Here is a 22,393-nt window from a genome sequence, read left to right on the forward strand (position 1 = left end):
GTTGTTTTCATCTGCATCTCTCGAATGACCAGTGATGTTGAACATTTTTTCATATATTTATTTGCTGCTTTTACTTCTTTGTCTGAGAAATGTCTGTTCATTTCAGATGCCCATTATTGAATTGGGTCTTTGAATTTGGGGGGTCTGATTTTATTCAATTCTTTATATATTCTCAATAGTAGACCTTTGTCTGAGGTACAGCTGCTAAAATTTTTTTCCCACATTGTAGGTTGTCTGTTAGCTCTGTTGGTGGTTTCTCTTGCAGTGCAGAAGCTTTTTAATAAGATGAGATCCCAGTTGTTGATTCTTTGTGTTAGCTCCCATGCTACTGAAGATTTGTTCATAAAGTCTTTTCCTATGCCAATGTCATTGAGAGTTCTACCTAACATATCTTTCAGCAAGTTTAGTGCTTCTGTCTTAATATTTAGCTCTTTAATCCACTTCAATCTTAGTTTAGTGGAAGGTGATAGGTATGGGTCTAGTTTAGTTTTAATCTTTGGCAAGTTGAAATCCAGTTTTTCCAACACCATTTATTGAACAGGCTATCTTTTCTCCAATGAGGGTGGTTGACTCCTTTGTCAAAGATGAGGTGGCTGAGTATGTCTGGATCTGTTTCTGCATCTTCTAATCTATTCCACTGGTCCTTGGGTCTGTTTCTTTGCCAGTAACATGCTGTTTTTATCACAGTAGCTTTGTAGTATAATTTCAAGTTGGGGATTGTGATACCCCCAGCCATGTCTCTGTTGCCTAGAACTGCTTTTGCTATTCTAGGTTTCTTCTGATTCCAAATGAATTTTTGGATTGTTTTCTCTAGTTCTGTGAAGTATATTGTTGGGATTTCAATCGGCATTGCATTAAATCTATTTAGTAGTTTTGGAAGTATGGCCATTTTCACTATATTGATTCTTCCTACCCAGGAACAAGGGATATCTTTCCATTTTCTTATATCTCCTTCGATCTCCTTCTTCAGAGTGCTGTAGTTTTCAGTGTAGAGGTCTTTTGCTTCCTTTGTTAGGTTGATTCCTAGATATTTCTCCCTTTTTTTTGGTGCTATTGTAAAAGGAATTATTTCCCTAATTTCTCTCTCAATGGGTCTGCTATTTGTGTATAAGAGGGCTATTGTTTTTTGAGTGTTGACTTTATATCCAGCTACTCTACTGAATCTGTCAATTAAGTCTAGAAGACTTTTGACAGTTTTTTGGGTCTTCTATGTAAAGTATCATATTATCAGCAACTAATGACAGTTTCACTTCTTCCTTTCTTATCTTTATTCCTTTCATTTCTTTCTCTTTTCTAATTGCTATGGCTAATGTTTCCTGAACAATATTAAACAGGAGTGGTGATAGTGGGCATCCTTGTCTTGTTCCTGATTTTAAAGTGAAAGTTTTCAGTTTTTCACCATTTAGCATGATGCTGGCTGCTGATTTTTCATAGATAGCCTTAATCAGGTTGAGGTAAAGACCTTCTTTTCCAATTTTCTGTAGCGTTTTTATCATGAATGGGTGTTGGATTTTGTCCAATGCCTTTTCGGCATCTATTGAGATGATCATATGGTTTTTGTCCTTGACTCTGTTAATATAGTGTATTACATTTATTGATTTACGGATGTTGAACCATCTTTGCATCCCTGGGATAAATCCAACTTGGTCAGGGAGTATGAGCATCTTGATGACCCTCTGTATTCTGTTTGCCAGTATCTTGTTGAGGATTTTTGCATCTATGTTCATTAGGGAGATTGGCCTGTAGTTTTCTTTTTGGGTTGGGTCTTTCCCTGGTTTTGGAATCAAAGTAACACTTGCTTCCAGGAATGAATTTGGAAGCCTTGCTTCCCTTTCAATTTGCTTGATGAGTTTAAAGAGTAATGAGGATAGCTCTTCTTTAAATGTCTTGTAGAATTCAGCAGTGAACCCATCAGGACCTGGGCTTTTCTTTGTTGGTAAATATTTTATTTCACTCACTGTTATTGGGGTGTTTAGAATTTCTATATCTTCTTCATTTAATTTGGCAATTAGTATATATCTAAGAATCTGTCCATTTCTTCTGTGTTTTCCATTTTATTAGAGTACAGGTTCTCAAAGTAGGTATTGATGATCCTCTGAACTTCTGCTGGATCTGTTGTGGCTTCAGCTTTTTCATTCTTAATTGCATGGATTTTAGCCTTTTCTTTCCTTTTTTTGATAAGGTTGGCTAGAGGTTTATCAATTTTATTTATTCTTTAAAAAAACCAGCTCTTTGATTCATTGATTTTTTGTATCATTCTCTTAGTCTCCATTGCATTGATTTCTGCTTGCATCTTTATAATTTCCTTTCTTGTATGAGCTGTGGGTTTGTTATGCTCTTCTTTTTCTAGGAGCTTGAGGTTCTGCATTAGGTTATTTAACTGAGTTCTCTCTGTTATCCTAATATGGGCATTCACTGCTATGAATTTCCTGCGTTGAACTGCTTTCATTGTGTCTCACAGATTCCTGTATGTTGTACTGGCCTTATAATTTACTTGTATAAACTGTGTAATTTCTTCTTTAATTTCCTCTGTGACCCATTGGTTGTTCAGGAGAGTGTTATTCAATTTCCATGTGTTTGTGGGTGTTTTGCGATTTCTTATGTTATTGATCTCCAATTACACTATGGTCTGATAATATACAGGGGATAACTTGCATTGTTTTACATTTACTTAGATTTGCCCTAGAGCTAGCATGTGATCTATTTTGGAGAATGACCCCTGTACAGCTGAAAAGAATGTGTGTTCTGATTTCATGGGGTGGAACACTATAAACATCTATTAAGTCCATTTGTTCAATAGCTTGGTTCAGTTCTAGAAATTCATTGTTAAATTTTTTCCTAGATGATCTGTCTATTTGTGATAGAGGGGTGTTGAGGTCCCCCACTACAGTTATATTATTGTTTATTTGGTTTTTCATGTCCATTAATATTTGTTTTGTATAGTTGCGGACATTTGTATTTTGTGCATAAATATTTAGGATTGTCATTTCTTCCTCTTGGATTATTCCCTTCACAAGGATGTAGTGACCATCTTTATCTCTCTTAATCAGTTTTGGTTTGAAATCTCCTTTGTCTTCAAATAAGATTGCTAACCCTGCTTTTTCCTGGGATTCTGTCACATGGAGAACTATTTTCTATCCTTTTCCTTTCAATCTATGAATTTCCTTTTGAGTTAGGTGTGTTTCTTGTATACAGCATATTGCTAGGTTTTGCTTCTTAATCCATTCTGTCAGTCTGTTTCTTTTGATTGGCGAATTGAGGCCATTAACATTGATAGTTATAATTGAGAGATATTGACTCATTCTTGCCATGATGTTTTATTGTTGTTGGATCTTTTTCTTATTTTTCCCCCTTTCCCTTTAGTGTCTTACCTTGTGTGCTGTCTTCTCTCTGTTGATCCTCATGGAGTTGTGACCTTCATTGTCTTTTTCTAGGATATTGCTTAAAATTTTTTGGAGTGCTGGTTTGGTGTTCATGAAATTTCTCAGGTGTTCTTTGTCATGAAAATATCTAATTTCCCCATCGATTTTGAAAGACAATTTTGCCGGATACAACAGTCTAGGTTGGAATTTATTTTCTTTTAGGGCTTGAAATACTTCACTCCAGGCTCTCCTTGATTTGAGGATTTATGTTGAGAAATCTGCCATGATTCTGATGGGCTTTCCTTTGTAGGTGATTTGTTTCTTTTCTCTGCCTGTAGAATTTTGTTCTTCTGTTGGGTTTCTGGGATCTTGACTATTATATGTCTAGGTGTAGATTTTTTTTATCATGGCTAGATGGATTTCTGTATGCCTCACTTATCTGTATGTCCAATTCTCCCCCTCTGTCTGGGAAGTTTTCAACTATTACTTCTGTGAATAGTTTTTTATATCAATTGTACTTTCTCCTGTGTTTTCATGGACTCCTATGAGTCTTATGTTATTCTTCTTTGCATCATCTAGCAGCTCTTGGATTCATTTCTCATGGTCCCTTACTATCTTTAAGAAATCTCTGTTTTCATTGTCCTTAAACGAAATCCTGTCTTCTATATCTGATATTCTATCTTCAGATTCCCTTAATCTGCTGTGGATACTTTCAATGGTGTTTTTAATCTCCTGAATATCTGTTTGAATCTGTTTCATGGATTCCATTTCTTTCTTATGCTGGGCTTTCATGGCTTCCAGAATGTTTCTGATCTCTTCTATTTTCTTATCTGTTTCTGCTGTAGAGCCTCTAATCATGTCTTTCACTCCACTCACCATGTCTGTATTTATCTGGGAGATTATTTCTGCTTTGAATTTTTCTAGAGCCTCATGCATCTGCTTTGTTACTTCCTGTGCTATCAGTTCAGGGTGTCCAGGTGGTTGATTATCAGATTTTTTCCACCTCATTTCCCCCAGAATTTCCTTTTTGTAGTGTGGAAGCCTGCATTTGTGCCTTGCTTAAATGTCTTCTCATTTTCGTTTTTGGCACTGTCCTTGGTTTAATTCCTGGGTTTATATTTCAAAATTGCTTAATGCAGGTATCTTTGTTGCTTGTGTTTAAAACCCTTGTGGAATGATTGCTTTTCAGTGGTGTCTTCCAGATATAGCTTTTGTTCAGGTTTCAAGGCTCTAATGACTCTGAGGCTATTTTATTTTCCTTGTACCAGGAAGAAAAACTGATTAGATCAATCACAACCTGTTAGGCCAAATGTTACAATCAGCAATACCATAGCATCAATCGCAGCTTAGAAAATGACAATTTGTGGTAGTTATTAATCTATCACATTTAACTATGTGAAATATAATCCCCTGTGCCTCTGTAGTGTGGGACCAGGTAGCAGAAGAGCCGGAAGGCGGGGGTGGGGGGGTGGGGGGTGGAACTAGGCCTTGCAGGTGCCAGCGCTGCTAAGCGGAGCGCTGGATGGAGGCGGGGCTCCAAGCCGCTCCCGGGACCTCACCGTGCCGTGGGCAGGAACTGTGTTTTTAATGTTTTGAGGAGTCTCCATACTACGGTCCATAGTAATCACATCATTGTGCTTTCCAGTCAAGATTGCATAAGTGTTTCAATTTCTCAGCAACCTCACCAACACCTATTAGTATATGTTTTACTTTTTTTCTTATAGTGACCATCCTAATAGGTGACATTTCATTATAGTTTGTATTTCCCTGATAATTAGTGAAGTTGAGTACTTTTAAGGTGTTCTTTGGCCATTTGTATATCTTCCTTGAAGCAATGGCTACTCCAGGTCTTTGGCCATTATTAAATCAGTCTGTTTTTCATGAGTTTCTTAATTACTTACCTAAAGATCTCTTATTTTAAAATGTACGTTACTCAAAACCTGTCACCTAAATTAATAGATGCTAAACGTGGGGAAATATTTTAATTTATGCAAATTTAATTTCCTATTCTCTACATTGGTAGCAATTATACTCTCCCTGTCCATTTAAGAGTGGTACAGTGAGAAAGCAATTGAGAAAATGACTAAGAAGTCATTTTTATACTGTTCAAAGTTCAGTGCAAATATATTATCAATTCAATCCCAAAGAATCTACATTTTAAAACCATTTAATGTTGCTTCGTTTACATTGCAGCTAATGTTCCTGTCTGTGATCTGCCTGAAGAATCTCTAGATTGAAACTGATAAAATTCTAAATATATGTAGGTATGTGCAGGTACATATAGATTACACTTAAGGACTCTGTCTAGTACATTGCTTCTCATTCTAATTCTAGTAATCACAATAAATGTTAGTGGAGAGTTTGGTACATGTCAGACATTGAGTTTTTGGGAGAAGAAAAAGACTATTCCAATACTTAAATCAAGTAGCTACTTGTCTCATATCTTGGATAAGGCTTATGTGGGCCTGGTACATGAGATCTTACTAATATGTAACAATCTTAAAAACATAGTACTACTTACTTTAATAATTCTCAGGATTAAAATGTAGCTTACCCAAACAGAACTCATTTACTATGAATTGGGTAGAGAATATTGCATACATCATTTTATTCATACTTGACCTCCTGAATCTTTTCTCAAATATTTAAATAGAAACAACTCTAATAAATACAAACCAAAAATAAGAATAAATTCCTTAATTCAGAAATGTTTAAGGTGCTAAAGTCTTGGTAGAATATAATGCATTTCCTATAAAAAGTATGGACTCTTCTCTAGCTGGTTAAACTCAAGTAGTCCTATGGATTTTATTTTGATATCACTTGTGGGTTTGATGATCACTCTTTATCAGTAGTGTAGTCTTGATTCTGGTTTCATATAGCTTTTTTCCCTTGATCTTCTGTACTGGACTGCCTACTTCTTGGCTCTTTTACTCTGTATAATTTCTGTGCAGTTATAAGCACACTAACAATGAATTTCTACTGAAGGTATTGCTTTCTTTAAACCTTCCAAAAAATACTGACTTCCTGGATTATAGGCATCATTAGAATGACTGTGTAACTTCCCATCCTGTGTCCCTTGCACTTTACCTTGAAAATTCTTTTCCAGCTGTAGTCTTTTGGCTGGATCATATCCCCACACATGGCAATGGGAGGGACATAGTATATCCTATTTTGGATGCATGTGTTTATAATAGGTAAAAATGGATGCTGTATCAGTTATGTAACAAACTCTCTAAATATAATGACTTAAAATGAGACTCATTTATCTAGTTCATGATTCTTGAATCTCCTTAGAACTCGATTCATCTAGATAGTTCTTTTGCTGGTGTCAGCTAGCTCATTCATGTATTCAAAATCAGCTGATAGTTAATGACCTCACCCATGTATCTGATACTTACTAGTTACTGTCTGAAACAATATGGATGACAGGGTCACCTGGCTGTCATTGTTCAGTAGGTCAGCATATTTCACATGGTAGAAAACCTTCAAGCAGAGCCCAATGCGCAAATATTTTTCACGCTTGTTTCATGTTTGCTAATACTCTATTGGCCAAAACAAGTAATTTGTCCCATCCATATTTGAAGATCAGGGAAATATACTACAGACCTTAATGAAAGAATCTAGAAGATTTCCTTACAAAGGTTTAGGCCCAGGAAAAGAAAAAATAATATGTGAACATTTATTCACCAGAGATGATGACATTTTTATCAAGATATTTCCTATGTAATATTATTTAACATTCCTGACAGCAATAAGTTTAGGATTGTACTGTTTTAGTGCCTGCTCAACATCTTGTGGGTAAGAGAAGCACTTAATTTAACTTACACACTACTTCTTAAGAGTAAGGAAGCACAAACCTGGGTACTGTCTTTGTACTTTCCTCCTCACTAAGACCCAGTAACATCATCCAGGGTTAAAGGAGGAGAGGTTTATTTTGGTTTACAGATTCAGAAGTTCCGGTCCATAGACAGCAGTCTCCAAGGCAGAAACAACATTGTGGGAGGGGCTAGGTAGAAGACAGTTGCTCAGCCTGGAAGCAGAGAGCAAATGGAGGAGCCGGGGAGGGAGAGTCACCCTTCCAGGTCACACCTCCAGGGTCCCACCGACTGATTACAGTAGCACATTCAGCTACTGTACTCATCAATGGATGAATCCACTGGTGAGTATAGTGTCCCCATGAGCCAGTTTATCTTCCAAATACATGAGATTTGGGGGGGGGCAGTATTTAGATTTAAAACATAAGGAATAGGTATAAAGAATATCTAGCACAAATGCTAAAACTTCTATAAACTGTAGATGGAGGGAAGACAAAGAGAAACTAAAATTCCTTTTAGATAATTTGTTCTCAAATAGTAATTATTTTCTGGTCTCAGGGCATTTGGTAATGTTTGGAGTCATTTTTCGTCGTCGAAATTGGATGAGGCTCTACCAGAAATACTCAAATAAGCCTGATCCTACAGTGTACAGGACAACCACTCAGAACAAAGAATTGTCAAGGCCAAAAAGTCAATAGTACTGAGTTTGGGAAACGCTGCTTTTCATTGAGACCATGTAGAATAAATTCATAAAATGTGAATTATGGGAGTGCACTTAGAAGATGGAAACAGAAGAGGCAATGATTATTTCTCTCCTACATTAATGACAGATGTATGTTTGGGTGAAATCAAGTTGGAGATATTCCTCAAGAATAATATGTAAGTTGTAGGAGGAAACCTAATGCCTTTTATTTTATGTATATTTTTATGGCTAGAGCAAGTGACCCTGTCTCCCAAATTAGAGAGAATATTAAGTATAATTTTTCAGTACTATGTATTGCAAGCTATAACTCTTGAAGTCAGAAGTATTTGAGTTATTAATAATTCTTACATATTAAGTAGGACATCTAGAAAATTTTCCTGATGATTAGATGACTTTTGAATATATGTGTAGTGATTATCACACTGGTTTGGCAATTGGACAGTTGTTAATATGAGATCTTACACAAATGAGTTTGCCTTTTGGTAAAATAGGGATGAAAGTGCTTACTCCAAAGAGTGGTAAAAATGAAATAAAACAAGATTTATAAAGAACCTTCCCTGGCACAAAAGGGGCTCCAAGTATATGATAGTGGTTATGATAGTACTGGTAGTATCTCTTCCTTCTAAGTACAACACATATTTTTCATTTAGATTACATTCTTAACAGGACTTTATAAGTCCGTAGTTTGCACGTTTAACAAATTTTTCCTAAAATCTAGAAATATAATCAGTTGTCAAGAATACTTCCATTCCAGTTCTTTCTGCCTTGCCTGTGTATAACAAAAGCACTTAGTGTGATAAAATGTCAATGACTGATGATAACTGACCCATATAATTTATGTACTCTTGATCGAAAATGATAGTTTGATAGAAAAATGCAGATAAAAATGAATTTATATATTTATTACATTTGTTTTGGGTTTTCCATATAGACCACAAATTGTGACTTTTTGGTTGTCCAAACTGGATAATCTAGCTATCATTTGTACATATAGACTGCACATATTTGTAGGGAAGAAGTAATGTTCTTCCTCAATTACATCTAATAGATTATCCTTTCTTGGACTCCAGATGTGATTTCTGCTTTTCATAAGTACTCTTGAACGCTTACATATTTCATTAAAACCACATGTCATCCTTTCAAATATTCAGAAAGAAAATATTCCCCAATGTTGCTTATTGTTGTTTTACCTATTAAAAGTATCTACCTTTCCTGTGCCTCACAGTACTAAACTGTAGTGCAATTCAACTACACATATTGTTATTTTCTGTTGAAGTGTAATGCTGAGAAGAAAGGGATACCAGCACTTTCTAGATAATCCCTCATATAACAGTTAAAGTGAGTCTAATCACTTATCATTTAGTAAGTTGACTAACTTTTCAAATAAAAAAATAAAGTTACATTTATAAAGCAAAGCTAGAAATAAAATATATGCTTCTTATATTCTTATCAACCAAAGGAGACCTGTGAATTACTGAAAAATTGTGAGTGAATACATCAAAGGAAATATTCCAAACGCATTGTGTGTGTTTTTTGAAAGATTTAGTAGCTCCTTTAAAGCTCTAAGTAAAGCTGTTAGTCTGACTAATCATGTACCCGCAAAACCAATTAAAATTTTAGACTAGAGAAATGTTCTTCAAACACTTTTGAAACATTAAGAGTTCCTTCCTAAAGCCAACACCTTTTAATTAACAAAATACTCAGAGCAAAGCTGTGGTTTGCAATAGTATATTACACCTACTGTTATTCATGCTACTATTGCAGTGTGCCAATGTCAGTTCATTTTAGCTGTCTTGAGCTTGCCTATCTGTCTGCTTAACTATGGAAGAAAAGCCACAATTTTCAGTAGAGCCATTTAAATTTTCTAATGAATGCATGACTATGCTACAATCATCAACAGACTGTCCAAGTATGCACTCTGGTGAGCGCTCTCTCTCTCTCTCTCTCTATATATATATATACACACACACACACACACACACACGTGTGTGTGTCTATGTGTATACATATGTGTGTATATATCTGGTTGACTAAATTGTATACATATGGTTCTGATGAGAAGTGCTTGAGCAGGGAAGGCATGAGTGTTTGTTCCTGCATGGGGGGACAGTTAATGGCATGGCCCCAGAAAGATTATTTTCTTTTAGGACCCCATGAATGAAGAGACATTTCCTCTAATGGGTTCAAAAAGAATACTGTACCCTTCATCTCCACAATGGTTAGAGAGGTTGAGATCTAAAGCAGTGACTCCCAGGGCCAACTCCTTATAAATCTGGATAGAAGCCTGAAGCAAGGGGTAGGTGTCCAGCCATGTTGGTCAGGCTTAGAGAAGGGATTAAATGGGACATGGAGAAAAGAATCCCTACCAGTTTGTGGGGAAGCCATTTCCCATGCTCCTTAAGAAGAACTAGAGATCCAAGCCACAATGACGTGTTGAAAATTCTGTGTAGTAGTATATGTATCCTAAACTCACCCAATCAAGATAATAGGTTCAGATACTGAGTGCTGAGGAAGAGGAGACCAGAAAGGAAAGGCCTAACTGGTCTATAGACAAGATGCCTGCTCTTGACCGATAGAGAAATGGCAGTACTGTTGGCCTTGTAGTCTGCTGCAGTTGATATTTTTCTGATACTTATTTCCTTTTCCTCAATGGTGAATTTTTTGATATTATTATTCCAGTGACCCTTTCTATACCTTTTAATTGTCTCGAATCATCTCCTTTTTTCAGTATCAAACCCTGGCCTATCTTTTTGAAAAGACTTTTTTCTCCAAAAGCCCTTTCCAGAAGAGTATAGTCTGCTCACTGAAGTCTAGTAATTCTCATCCTTTACTGTACTGAAATTTAAGATGACATCATTTCCACTTCATTAAGTACTTCTTTGTTGGTTGGATGTAAGTTTAAAGAAGAAAAAATATCTATTCTTCCTCTCATCTCAGGGTCAAATGTTGAATAAGTTAAATTTTGAAGAAAGATCATCAGACACTTTGCATAACCTTGAAATCTTCCCAGTTGATTGTTTGTTGCCTTAGTATTTATTGTGCACTATTTTAGAAAGTTTTCCCAAGTTTTCCAGTCAGTCTGATGTTCTGATATTCTGCAGTAATCTCCTACAATGATTTTTGAGGGTTTTCTGTTTGTGTTTTTCTGTTTTGGCTTTTTGATTCTTCAGTACTGGGGCTGAATTCTGGGCATTCAAATTGAGCTACATTCCCAAATCATTGTTTTACTTTTTATTTTGAGACACAGTCTTCCTAAGTTGCCCTGGCTGGGCTTGAACTTGTGATCCTCCTGCCTTCAGCCTTCCAGAATTTTGCGATTACATGAATGAGCCACAATGCCTACTACATATGTCTTTACACGTGCGTCCTCTGCAGGGATCCAGCTATTCTGCCATGACTCTTCCTAAGGCTTCCAGATCTTACTGGCTCCTGTGGGCAGTCCTTCTGAATAGTGGATCACAAGATATTTCTGCTTATGATTACCTTTCCTTCTTTGTAGAAAGAGCTTCAAAGTACTGATCTGGCTCCAAGAATACAAAGTTTCGGTATCTCTTCAGTATAATTTATTTTATACTTTTGGCATTAGTTTTTTATTCTGATGTATCAAACACTTTATTTCTTTCTGCTTTGTTCAAGATTACTTCTTCCATCTGTAGAAGACTCTTGGTGTAACAAGAAAATAATTCTTTTATCCTTCTCATCATCTTCTCCAATGAGGAAAGAGCTTTAAAAGTACAAAGAGTAATACAGCCATGAAAATTAATATACGGTCACCTGAGAGTGAAAATCCAATATGGCATGTTTGTTTTATGTTCTTAGATTAGTTCCTTTGTCCATGGGTCTGAGATCTCCCACTGAGGCTTCTTGTGCAGTTTTCCTGGAAAGCTTCCTTTCTGAATCATACAGTTGAGCATTTCTTTGGTACTGGTTTCCTGTATCTACTGTGCTTGTGCGGCTATTGACCATTCAGTGGTGGCGAACCTATGGCATGTGTGACACAATGGGCTGTTTGTATAATTGAAACTTCTACAAGGTTTGCCATCACCGGACTCGATTAGCTATTCCCTGTTTTCACCACTCATCTCTGAAAAATGCAGCTGTGTGTTATTTAGTATCATTGCATACCAGTAAGTTCAGATGCCATCCATCTATGTCAGGCTATACAGAGTCCTTTGACTGGACTTTCCCTAATATTTCACATTTCTAGCCTTTATCTCCAGCTTCCCACTTTTCATAGAATTTTTTATTAACTATTTATAAAAATAATTATAGTTAACATTATTGATTACCTGCTAGTATCAAGCCCTGTGCTAATGTTATGGTAATGATGATGATGTTGATCTGCCTTTGGCATTGCTTCATGTACATTGCTTCTGTTAGTCATTGGATCCACACAGCTGTCACATTTATGCCATTATTTTTCCTTTGCTGAATAGGAGAATCACTGAGGCATAGAAAGGTGAAACAATGAAGGTCCCAGCATGCCCAATGCAGAGAAGAGAGCGAGATCCTCAGGCAGGATTCTTTCCCATGTTTTCACTCCAAGATTCATATCTTAACCCCTTTATTCCATTCCATTTTGGGAATGTCCATAACAATGAAACATAATAGAAATTTTTGTCTTCAAATTCTTGTTCCTTGAATTTTTCTAGGTAACGTGAATTTCATGCAAAAATTTAAAAAATTACAGCCTTCCACATAAATGAATTCATCATCACCATGTGCTATTTTATACTATAAAGTTTAGTACAATTAAGATTTTTTAAAAACCTTGAAAAAGTGTTTCACATTCCATTAGGAAAATCTTTACCTACAGCTCTCATTTTCCAAAAAATGACATACCTTGGTTTGTCTGATAATCGCTTCAATACCAACCTAGAAGAAAACAGAAAAAAAGATAAATTGTTCCAGCCCAAAATACAGATCTGAGACAAGAACATTTCATTGAATTTTACTTCCTTAGAGCCCTTCTCCAATTAATTTACTTCTTATATAAGGAAAGCAGTAAGCATATCTTACTCACCTAGAAATGTCTGTACATTTTTTACTAATTTCTCAATCTATAAAATTATTATTGAAAAAGGTTATTTAATTTGCCCCAAAATGAGAATAAGCTAAATCATTTTGAAAGATTGATCAATGTGTATTAAAGTTTGTCTTTGAGTTTCCTATGATGTATGTTCTATATTAGAAACAGATAAATAATATCATAAATAATAGTTTGACTCAAGTCATTCCCCTTCAATAAAGGTGACTTATTGTTATTCAAATTAGCTCTTTAGCTTGTGTTTCTAATTTTCCTTGTCTTTTTCTTTCTTTCTTCTTTTTTTTTAAATGTTTTAGCTGCTGATCAGACTGTTACTCTAGTGACACAACCTGTGGTTACCAAGGAAACTTCCACCTCCAAACTCGAAATGCCATCTTCCTTGCTATTGGAGGTACCTGCTCTGGCAGATTTCAACCGGGCTTGGGCAGAACTTACCGACTGGCTTTCTCTGCTTGATCGAGTTATAAAATCACAAAGAGTGATGGTGGGTGATCTCGAAGACATCAATGAGATGATCATCAAACAGAAGGTACAAGTGAAAAAGATAAAAGTTGGCAGAGGATTTTCTTAAAGTACATATATTTTTCTGCTCACTTCACTCTCCTAGACCATTTCCCACCAAGGTTGTAGACATCTTTTCCCCTAAATCAGCAAGCACACCACACTCTATTCTGTTCAATTTAAGTATTAGAAAGGATATGAATTAATGCAATTATCTAAATTAGCCATAAATTACAAAGGGAAAATACAAGGATAAAAGCATAAACCTTACAAATATAGTTGGCTTAGTTAAATTCACTAAACAATGGGTATTTTAAAAATCTATTTGATACCAAATAATTAACTCAATTGAGCTGTTTATATTTAAACTGTTTTGGCACTATGCAGCCGTAATGTATTGTAGAATCAAACATAATAATCTGGGACTTGTTTATTATCCACTCCTCTGAGTTATCGCTGCCAATTTTCCTCCTCCAATGATAAAGATAATTGAAAATTGGCTATAAATAAAATGAAAAAGTAACAAAAACAAAGCAAAATATATTTAAAAATTCTCTAGATCTCAATATTGTTATTAGTTCAATGCTGTAGTCAAATGGACATGTTTTTAACACAGTGTTCCATTTCTCAGCCATATTGCAATCCATTTTGTCAAATTATAGCATCAATTAGTAACTTAAGAATATATTGATATAAAAGTGATTTACCTAGCTACAACAAATATACTATATATCTTTTATATTTCTGAATGGATAATAAAGATAATTTTGAACATTTCATATACTGTAGTCATTTTACTTACAGCAATTTTCAAGCATTTTTAAAGAACTAGGAAAATGTGCTGAAGATATTTAGGTGTTACAGAATTACCTTTTAAAAAAACAAGGGGCAAGGCAGAGTAAGGGGAATACCTTTTTAAAGTGAACTAGAGCAATTCTTTTGGAAGAAAGATAAGTTGATAATAATTTTAAATAATGATAAAAGCCTTACATTGAAAGTATCCTGGGCTTGGACTGAGAAGATCTTAATTGAGTGGTTTCTCTGTCATTTGCATGTAGCATAATTGTGGTCAAGTCTTTTCCTAGACCTTGGTTTCCCTTTCGAGATACAGAGCATGCAGAAGACACATTAATATTTCCTATATACTGATATGTGTTGTGTGTATATAAAGATATATATAGTATGTGAAAATATTTTTCTGCTACCCTTTTATAAGAAATATTTGTAGCCACATTTTTCAGAAAAAAAGCAACTGGGGGTCATATAGGTGTCAGGTTCCTAGTAGGTAACAGAAAAAGCATTCAAACCGAAGTCTGATTCCTAAGCCTATGTTCTTACTCCATATTCTGCCTGCAAGTAATAACTGTAAATGTTGCTATCATCAGTAATACATATATTTTTATTCATTGGCTAAGTCAGACATTATGCTAAGCATTTATAATTGCAATATATATAGAGAGAAAAATGATACACTCTTTCACCATGTCATTATACCAGTAATTCCAGACTACTACTCACCAGATGAGGCAATGTATTTTAATGTTGAATGTATAGACTTTGCAGTTGGATTGTCTAGATTCAAAGTTTAGCTGTACTTCTACAGGTGTGACTTGGAATGAGTTGTTCAACCTCCCTGAACCTGAGATTGTCTAACTAAAATATGGATAATTATACTACATGCCTGGTAGATTGCCATGAGTATTAAATTAGGTAGTGAGTGAAAAATGCTTCCTACCTTGCATTTCTTAATATGAGTATTCAACAAATGTTAGTGATTAATATTAGGTTCCACAGAAAACTCTAGAAATGTGCCCATTCATGGCAATTGTATCATACAAACTGTATGTCTTAGTTACTTTCTCATTGCTGGGACAAAATACCCAACACCCACAAATTAAAGGAGGAAAGGGTTATTTTAGCTCACAGTTTGTAGAGGTCTCAGTCCATAGTTGGCTGGCTCAAATGTGGGCTGGTGACACAGCAGGTGGATATTGCAGAGGAGAAACAGTCTGTGGTATGGCAGGCAGGAAGCAGTGAGACTTCCTCTTTCTTTCCCTTTATTTATTCCATCCAAGGCTACAAGCTTATTGGTTGATATCCCCTAAGCCCAGGGTGGGTCTTCCCTGTTCAGCCAATCCATCATCTACACCCAGAACAATGCTAAATCAATCAGTGGAATAATCCAGTACCACACACCCATGATCCACTATCACACACCATGATCCAGTCACTCCCAAAAGCCCCATATATGAGCACATGAGGCTTGGGGGGACCTCTAGATATAAGCCATAATATTGTACATCACATAATAATATATGAACATGAGAACCCTTTTCCATATCTGCAGCCTGTTCTTCCATTGGCATTATAGCTTCCTATAAAAATCTCTTCATATTAGAATAAAAGTGAAAGTTCACAATCTCATATGACGGGTTTGTGAGATTAGCCTTTAGGGAAGGAGTTGATATACTCAGTAGTCATCAGAGTTCTATAAATAGTCTTTTTCAGAAAGAACTCTTGATTTAGTTTTTAATGTATACTGAAATGATCTGGTAGTGGTGGCACATACCTGTAATCCCAGTACTTGGGGGACTGAGGCAGGAGGATCACAGGTTTGTGTCCTGCCTGGGCAACTTACCAAGACTGTTACAAAATTAAAAGGTAGAAAATGGTTAGGGATGTAGCTCAGTGCAAAGGCCCTGAATTCAATGTCCAGTACCAAAAAAAATGCCAAAAACTAATTTAGGAGATTTCAAGAGCCATATGTGGGACCACAAAAAATAAGATTTTAATGAAATTCATATATATGTAATTTTTAAGTTTTCATATTTTTAAATATACATTCACACATATTCATCTGCTCTAATCTTACTAAATAGTAATGATGCTTTTCCTATTTCTCTTTCCTTAAAAAATAATTTATACAGCCATTGTTCTTGTCTTTCATAGCATCAATCACAAAAAGGCAATAAAGTGGTCCTAAATAATTATGAAGCAAATATATGTGTGTGTAAAGGGCAACAAGGAGAAGTAACTTTAAGGAGGATATTATGTCAGGAAATAGATAGTTCATTTGTGTGATGTTTTAAATAAAACAATCCCAACTTTAATGTTTATATGAGAAATGAGGAAGTATTCCAAAAGGGTCTTATAAACTGTAAAAAACTACTGGCATTTACTTATTCAGATATTCCTTTTAAGATCTTTTACTGGCTGCTGCTAAGTACATGAGAAATATGAAGTGGGCCAACGTGAGAATGTATAGGTTTAAAAGGGGAAACTGATAGTCAAAAATTTATCTTTATAGTGTTACTAACAGCTACATTATATTTAGCACCCATGATATGCCATTCACTGATTTAAACACACCCTGTCTCTTATTTAATGCTCACAATAACACCATAAGGCAGGTACTAAGACACAGTGAGGCTAAATATTACCTGCCCACGGCAAGGGAGGAAGGAGACAGTGATGAGATTTTAACCTAATCAGTATAGTTGTGGAGTCCTGACCTTTAAACATCATGGTTTTATATTTTCGTGGGCCTCTTTTGGTGATGATCTAAGGAGCTGTTTCAGGGAAAACCAAGCCAGGGAAGAGAACCAAGTTAGGAGTAGCTTCCTGAAAAAGATAAAAGCTTAAGCCAAGTATTAATGAGCAAGATGGAATGAACCAGCTGGATGAAAGGAGAACAATCTAGGCAGAGGGAACAGACAATAATTTTCACTGAGGTGGGAACCAACATATATGATGTTAGAGGAGCTGTGATTCCATATGGCTGAAGTTGAGGTGTATGATGAGGAAGAAACTAATGGGGCTGAATAGAGAGAAATACGGCTAAATAATTGGGATCCTTCCTTGCCAGGCTAAAACTTGGTGAGGGCCTGCAGGTGATGTTCACCCTTTAAAGCATTTTAAACAGAAAAGAATGGTATTCAAATATGTGTTTAATTGTCTATCAGAGTTCTCTGGATGCAAGTAACAGAATTCACTCTCTGATTACATCAAACAGAAAGTAAACTTACCAGAATTAGCATGAAGGCAATAGAGCAAGGATTTTAGAACAAGAAAAGGTACTGGGTACCTAATAATAGCAGGTACTACTTGAGTCTCTTTATGGCACTCTTTTTTTTTCATTTTGTGTAACTTTGTTTAAAATTTAAAATCTAAAAGAGAGGGTACAACTGACCTTTCCTGGGTCACATCCATCTCTTAGCTAGAGAAGAGCAGAGAACCTGTTTTAAAATCTCCAGAAGTCCTTCACAATTAGGAAAGAGTAATCCCTGCCCAAGAAATTGAAGTCTGTTCATAATAGAAGAGAGAAAGGATGCCAAACAGACAGTGAACAATAAATGTTCACTGAAACTGAAATTGGGCAAGATTATGAAGAATAGAAAGGAGGACAAAGAAAATAAAGATTTGCTGGTGCTTATTATCATGATCTAAGCAACAGGTTTAATGACTTTAGCTTTGTAATATAGACTCCAAATAAAGGCCATTTATATACTAGTATCTCAAATGTAAGTTTTTGTAACCTTCAGAAATTCAATTATTGATTTTTAATAAATATAGATTGCTTGATGGATAATGTGAATGAAATGTGAGAAGACAGTTCAATTTTAAACACAAATTGGAACTTGGAGATTATGATTGTAACTGCAGAGCATCAGAAGTTGGGTAAACTGATGTAACAAGTCATTATAAGACACGCAGATAATTTAGTTTTGAATGTGTGAGATTTAGATGAAATGTGAGACATGCAATAATTGAAATATTGGCCCCAGAAATGGTATAAGAACATAGCTTTGAATAAGCTAGGCGTTTAATAGCTTTAAACTTCGAAATTTAAAATTACATATATGGCAAAAAGTTTGTTTTCCTTTAGCTTAATTTTTTAAATTAAATTCTGATTTCAAAGATGAAACTGCCACAGATATGAAATAAAAATTGTTAAGTAGATTATAGTAAGCAAAAGAAAATTGAAGTTAAAATTGCAATTTTAATTTGAGTTTAAATGTAGCCTTTTTTAAAAAAATTGAGCAATTCTACTGCTAAATTTTAGAGATTAGAAGATAGACCATTATCTTGTAGAGGAATAGAGATGCAATATGTGCAAATGAAGCCTTTAAAAGTAAAACGTACATAAAGCTCAGTTTACTTTCTAGAATTTGGAATCAATTAACAAGCGTGGTGTGTGATTTATAGTTTAGTGTCAGAACAATCTAAGAAATGCTACTTCTATTACATCATGTTTAAATTGCTCTGAAATACAATTGTTTTGATAATGATTAGCAGTTTTCTTTTTCTTACGTTATCTATCAGTTGAGGGGGATGATACATTTAGAGGTTTTTCCTAAACATGATTATTACATCTAACCTTTAGCTAAAGGAAGGAGGGAATGAGGGAGGAGGGAAAGAAAAATGGAAGGAGATAGGAAGAAATGGAGGAAGGAATAAAATTAAAGAAAAAAAGGAGAGAGGAAAGGAGGGATAAAGGGAGAGAGGAAGGGAGGGAAGAGAAATTTAGGGAGAAGTTTGTGGTAGTGGAGAAATAGTGTTCCTATGAACAAATAGGATTTAGGTAGTCATAAAATTCTGTTATTTTTTTATCCTACTGGTATCTGATTGCCTGAGCTAATTATAGTCTTTTTCCAGTCATTTTGACCAGGTGTTCAAGGTAATTCACCAGTAAATCTAAACCATGCATGCCACTTGTATTGAAAGAAGAATTGAATTAGCAAGAGCATTTTATTCCCTAATAAGTCCTATCCAGGTTGGGGTTGAGACCAATTGGCCATTCTGGACAAGATGATAACATTGTTTAAGATTCATTTTTAACTGTACATTGCACTGTTACATAGAATATTTCATTATCCAAAGATTGAGCTGTTTTAGTGGGTACAATGCATATTAAATGGGAAATAATTACTTGATGTGTTTAATTTTGTTGTTGTTGTCAATGTCAAAATCCTTAATAAAAAAATTATATTATTTTACAACTTTGGCTCTACATACACAATGAGAATTTGAATGGCTCAAAAAACATTCTGATGATAACTTTTGGAGAATAAAATTTACCCATAATCTGATGACAAAGCAACCTGTCTATATGACCCATCCTGGAAGTATTGGTGGAAATGAATATAGGGCGTTAAAAAGGGCAACTGTTTTTTAAAAGTAAAATAAAAGTGTTTCTTAGTTATATTCTTTTGCTGTGATCCTAGCAGAAAGGGGATAGTTTCAAATAGCTTCCTTTATTGAACAAATGAGAAGAATTACAGACAATTTAGTTAATTGGTCTAAGGTCATTTAGTGAATATAATTGTCCTAGTTTAAATCCAGACCTCTTGGGAATAGACAATGTTTCATTGTTTTTCTCTGACCTTCCCCCACCCCCTGTTTACACAGCTCATTTCTTCACCAAAGTTATAATAAAACAAACTATAAATTCAGCTTATTTTTACGGGGCATACAACAGATTAAAGTGTTGGATGAGAGCACAAGATTGATTTTTTTCTTTTATCAAACAACTCTCATTCCTTATCATTTTATTAGTCCCTTTCTGTACACCCTGAAGAAACACCACACCAGAGAATGCTCTTCTCATATATAGAAGCTGTGTGTTGCAGCATACAAAGAACAGTGCCATAATTTGTTTGGCTGAAGATATTTGCAAATTTTGTGCTTCAGTTAGCTTTTAACAAATGAATGTGTTTCCAGTAGACAGCAGGTTACCCTGTGGAACAAGGCTCCACATTCATACATATTTCCTTACCTAATAGGAGTCAAATTCGCTATTATCTTCACTGAAGGATGTAAAAGTGTCAATGCCAGCAATATGACTTATTTTAAACTCTCTGGTCATGACAAAATAAACTCCCCTTAAATAAAAGGGCAGAGAGGTACAAACACACAAACTCACTTACGCACATGCAGACAAAAGCACACATCCCATTTTGTGAGTCTCATAACCTTTTTATGAAAAATGATATCATATACTTTTTAGCTTAAACATATGCTTTATTAAACCACATATTTCAAAGTCATACTAGAAGTGCATGTCTTACAACATTTCATTTCAATTGAATGGAAAACTTTTCATCAAAGTCTTATTCAAAATGAATCACAGTATTTACATCTTATTCAGAATGAATCACAGTATTTACATGAATTCTGACAAAAGCCAGCAGTGTGTTTTCAATGAAATGCTGATGGGAATCTGATAAAAAGAAGTAAGCTATTGTTTGTAAATAATGAGTTCTATTTACAAATGTCCTTGCTTGAATCTAGTTAGGGTTCCTTTATGTGAAATGATTTTTATTATTTTCAGAGAGGTAACTCCAATCTGGGATCTTTAACTTTTTACAAGTAAGCAATATAGGCTATTACATGATTTTAAATTTTTAAAAACTTAATATACTTTAAACTTTAGTACCTGCCTTTTGGGCTTTGTATATTTCACCATAAATTTTGATTCTTAAGTCTGTGATTGAAATTACAGTGTGTTATAATGTAAGTTGTTCTTAATGTTAGGGGAATGCTAGCTAATTTTAATATAAAGCATAATGATGTTTTTCTTTTATTCTTTAAAAAATTGTCTTTGAAACTCCCTGTTAACAAAGAGACACTCAAGCCAAGTGGAGGAATCTTACAAAATGAGGTTGGAAAGAGACAGTAGAGTTAGAGTTTGGATTTACATTTGATTTCCCTCTGTATGGTAATGAATAATGGAGAACAAGATGACGTAGTGATTACTCACCACTATTAGTCAAAAATGGTTTTACACATTTATCCACACTTTTCTAAATATGATGACTTATGTCAAAGTGATACATGTGTAATTAACTTTAAAAAGACAGATAATTTAATAGCCTGCAATTAAAATAAATACTACTAGTACTTTGCTTCCTCCTCAAAATGCATACTTTGGAGACTGCTTACAGTGTCAGGCAGATTCTTTGAAAATATCATATTCACTGCTGTATAAGAGCTTTTGGTGCAAAACTAACCTTTCACCCCTTTATTGAACACTTGCTGGTGAAAAACCTGTGTTATGTGCTCTTAGACATGCAAATTAAGGTGTGTGGGCTCCAACTTCAGAATGTAGCCTCTTTAAAGAGGGCTTCAGTCACAGGGTACTCATTGCCACAAGAGAAAAAAGGTGTCGCGGTAGTTCCATTTACACACATGTTAGAGTGGGTGATTCAGTCAGTCAAGTGGGATGTATTTTCTTCCTCTATGTGCCTGCCTTTTCGTGTAAATAAAGAGGTATATTTCTCCTTCCAGTTTTATTGTTGGTTTTTGCTCTATTACCTGGGAATGAAAATTGATTTTTACATATATATTAATGTTTTAAAATTTCATAAACTAAGGTAATTGATCAGTAATTTCCAAGGTGATCATAGCTGCATTAATTTTGAAAGAGAAACAGCAGCATGTGAAGGTGTGCTTGTGATCATTTATGAATTCAGAGGAGTTTATCCAGAGTAGTTCTAGGGTTACTTGAATTAATTTTTATATGAAAATATCTTTGAATATGATCTTAGTAATTCATAATACTTCCAGACCCCCTTATCTTTGTATTTTATATTCTGCATAAACAGCTTCATATTCAAGAATTATGTATCTATATGACTTAGTCAAGGAAAGCTTATATTCTGTACTACTTACCTCAAGAATAGAAATGTCTTGACTTGGCTGATATATTTTCCTCATAGAAGGAGAATAAACTTTATAATGATGTTTAAAAAAAAAACTTTATAATGATGGGCTTAACCTTTCCATAGTGATTTATTTAATATTCTACTCTAGTATTATTTTTAAACTCTCTAACAACAACAAAAAAATTAACAGGAAATATTTGGAACAAAACATATGTACTAGTACTTATGTTCTTACCTGCAGTTTTGCTTTCTGTGGTTTCAGTTACCTGTAGTCAATCATGGCCTGAAAATATTAAACAGAA

General features: G+C 34.9%; 1 protein-coding gene across 11 annotated transcripts in view; it reads left to right on the forward strand.

Annotated features, from left to right (window-relative positions):
- The window catches only part of Dmd (dystrophin), a 2,486,572-nt gene that overhangs the window by 1,826,872 nt on the left and 637,307 nt on the right, over positions 1-22,393 (forward strand). For all 11 annotated transcript variants that reach the window (XM_004850043.4, XM_087189971.1, XM_087189973.1 and 8 more), the window contains one exon: positions 13,224-13,456. In XM_004850043.4, coding sequence (XP_004850100.2) covers positions 13,224-13,456 — 233 coding nt within the window. The remainder of the gene's footprint in view (positions 1-13,223; positions 13,457-22,393) is intronic.

This window comes from Heterocephalus glaber, unplaced genomic scaffold, assembly GCF_053883595.1.
Source record: "Heterocephalus glaber isolate CG9 unplaced genomic scaffold, H.glaber_assembly_v1.0 deba00001547, whole genome shotgun sequence".
Classification (NCBI taxonomy): domain Eukaryota; kingdom Metazoa; phylum Chordata; class Mammalia; order Rodentia; family Bathyergidae; genus Heterocephalus; species Heterocephalus glaber.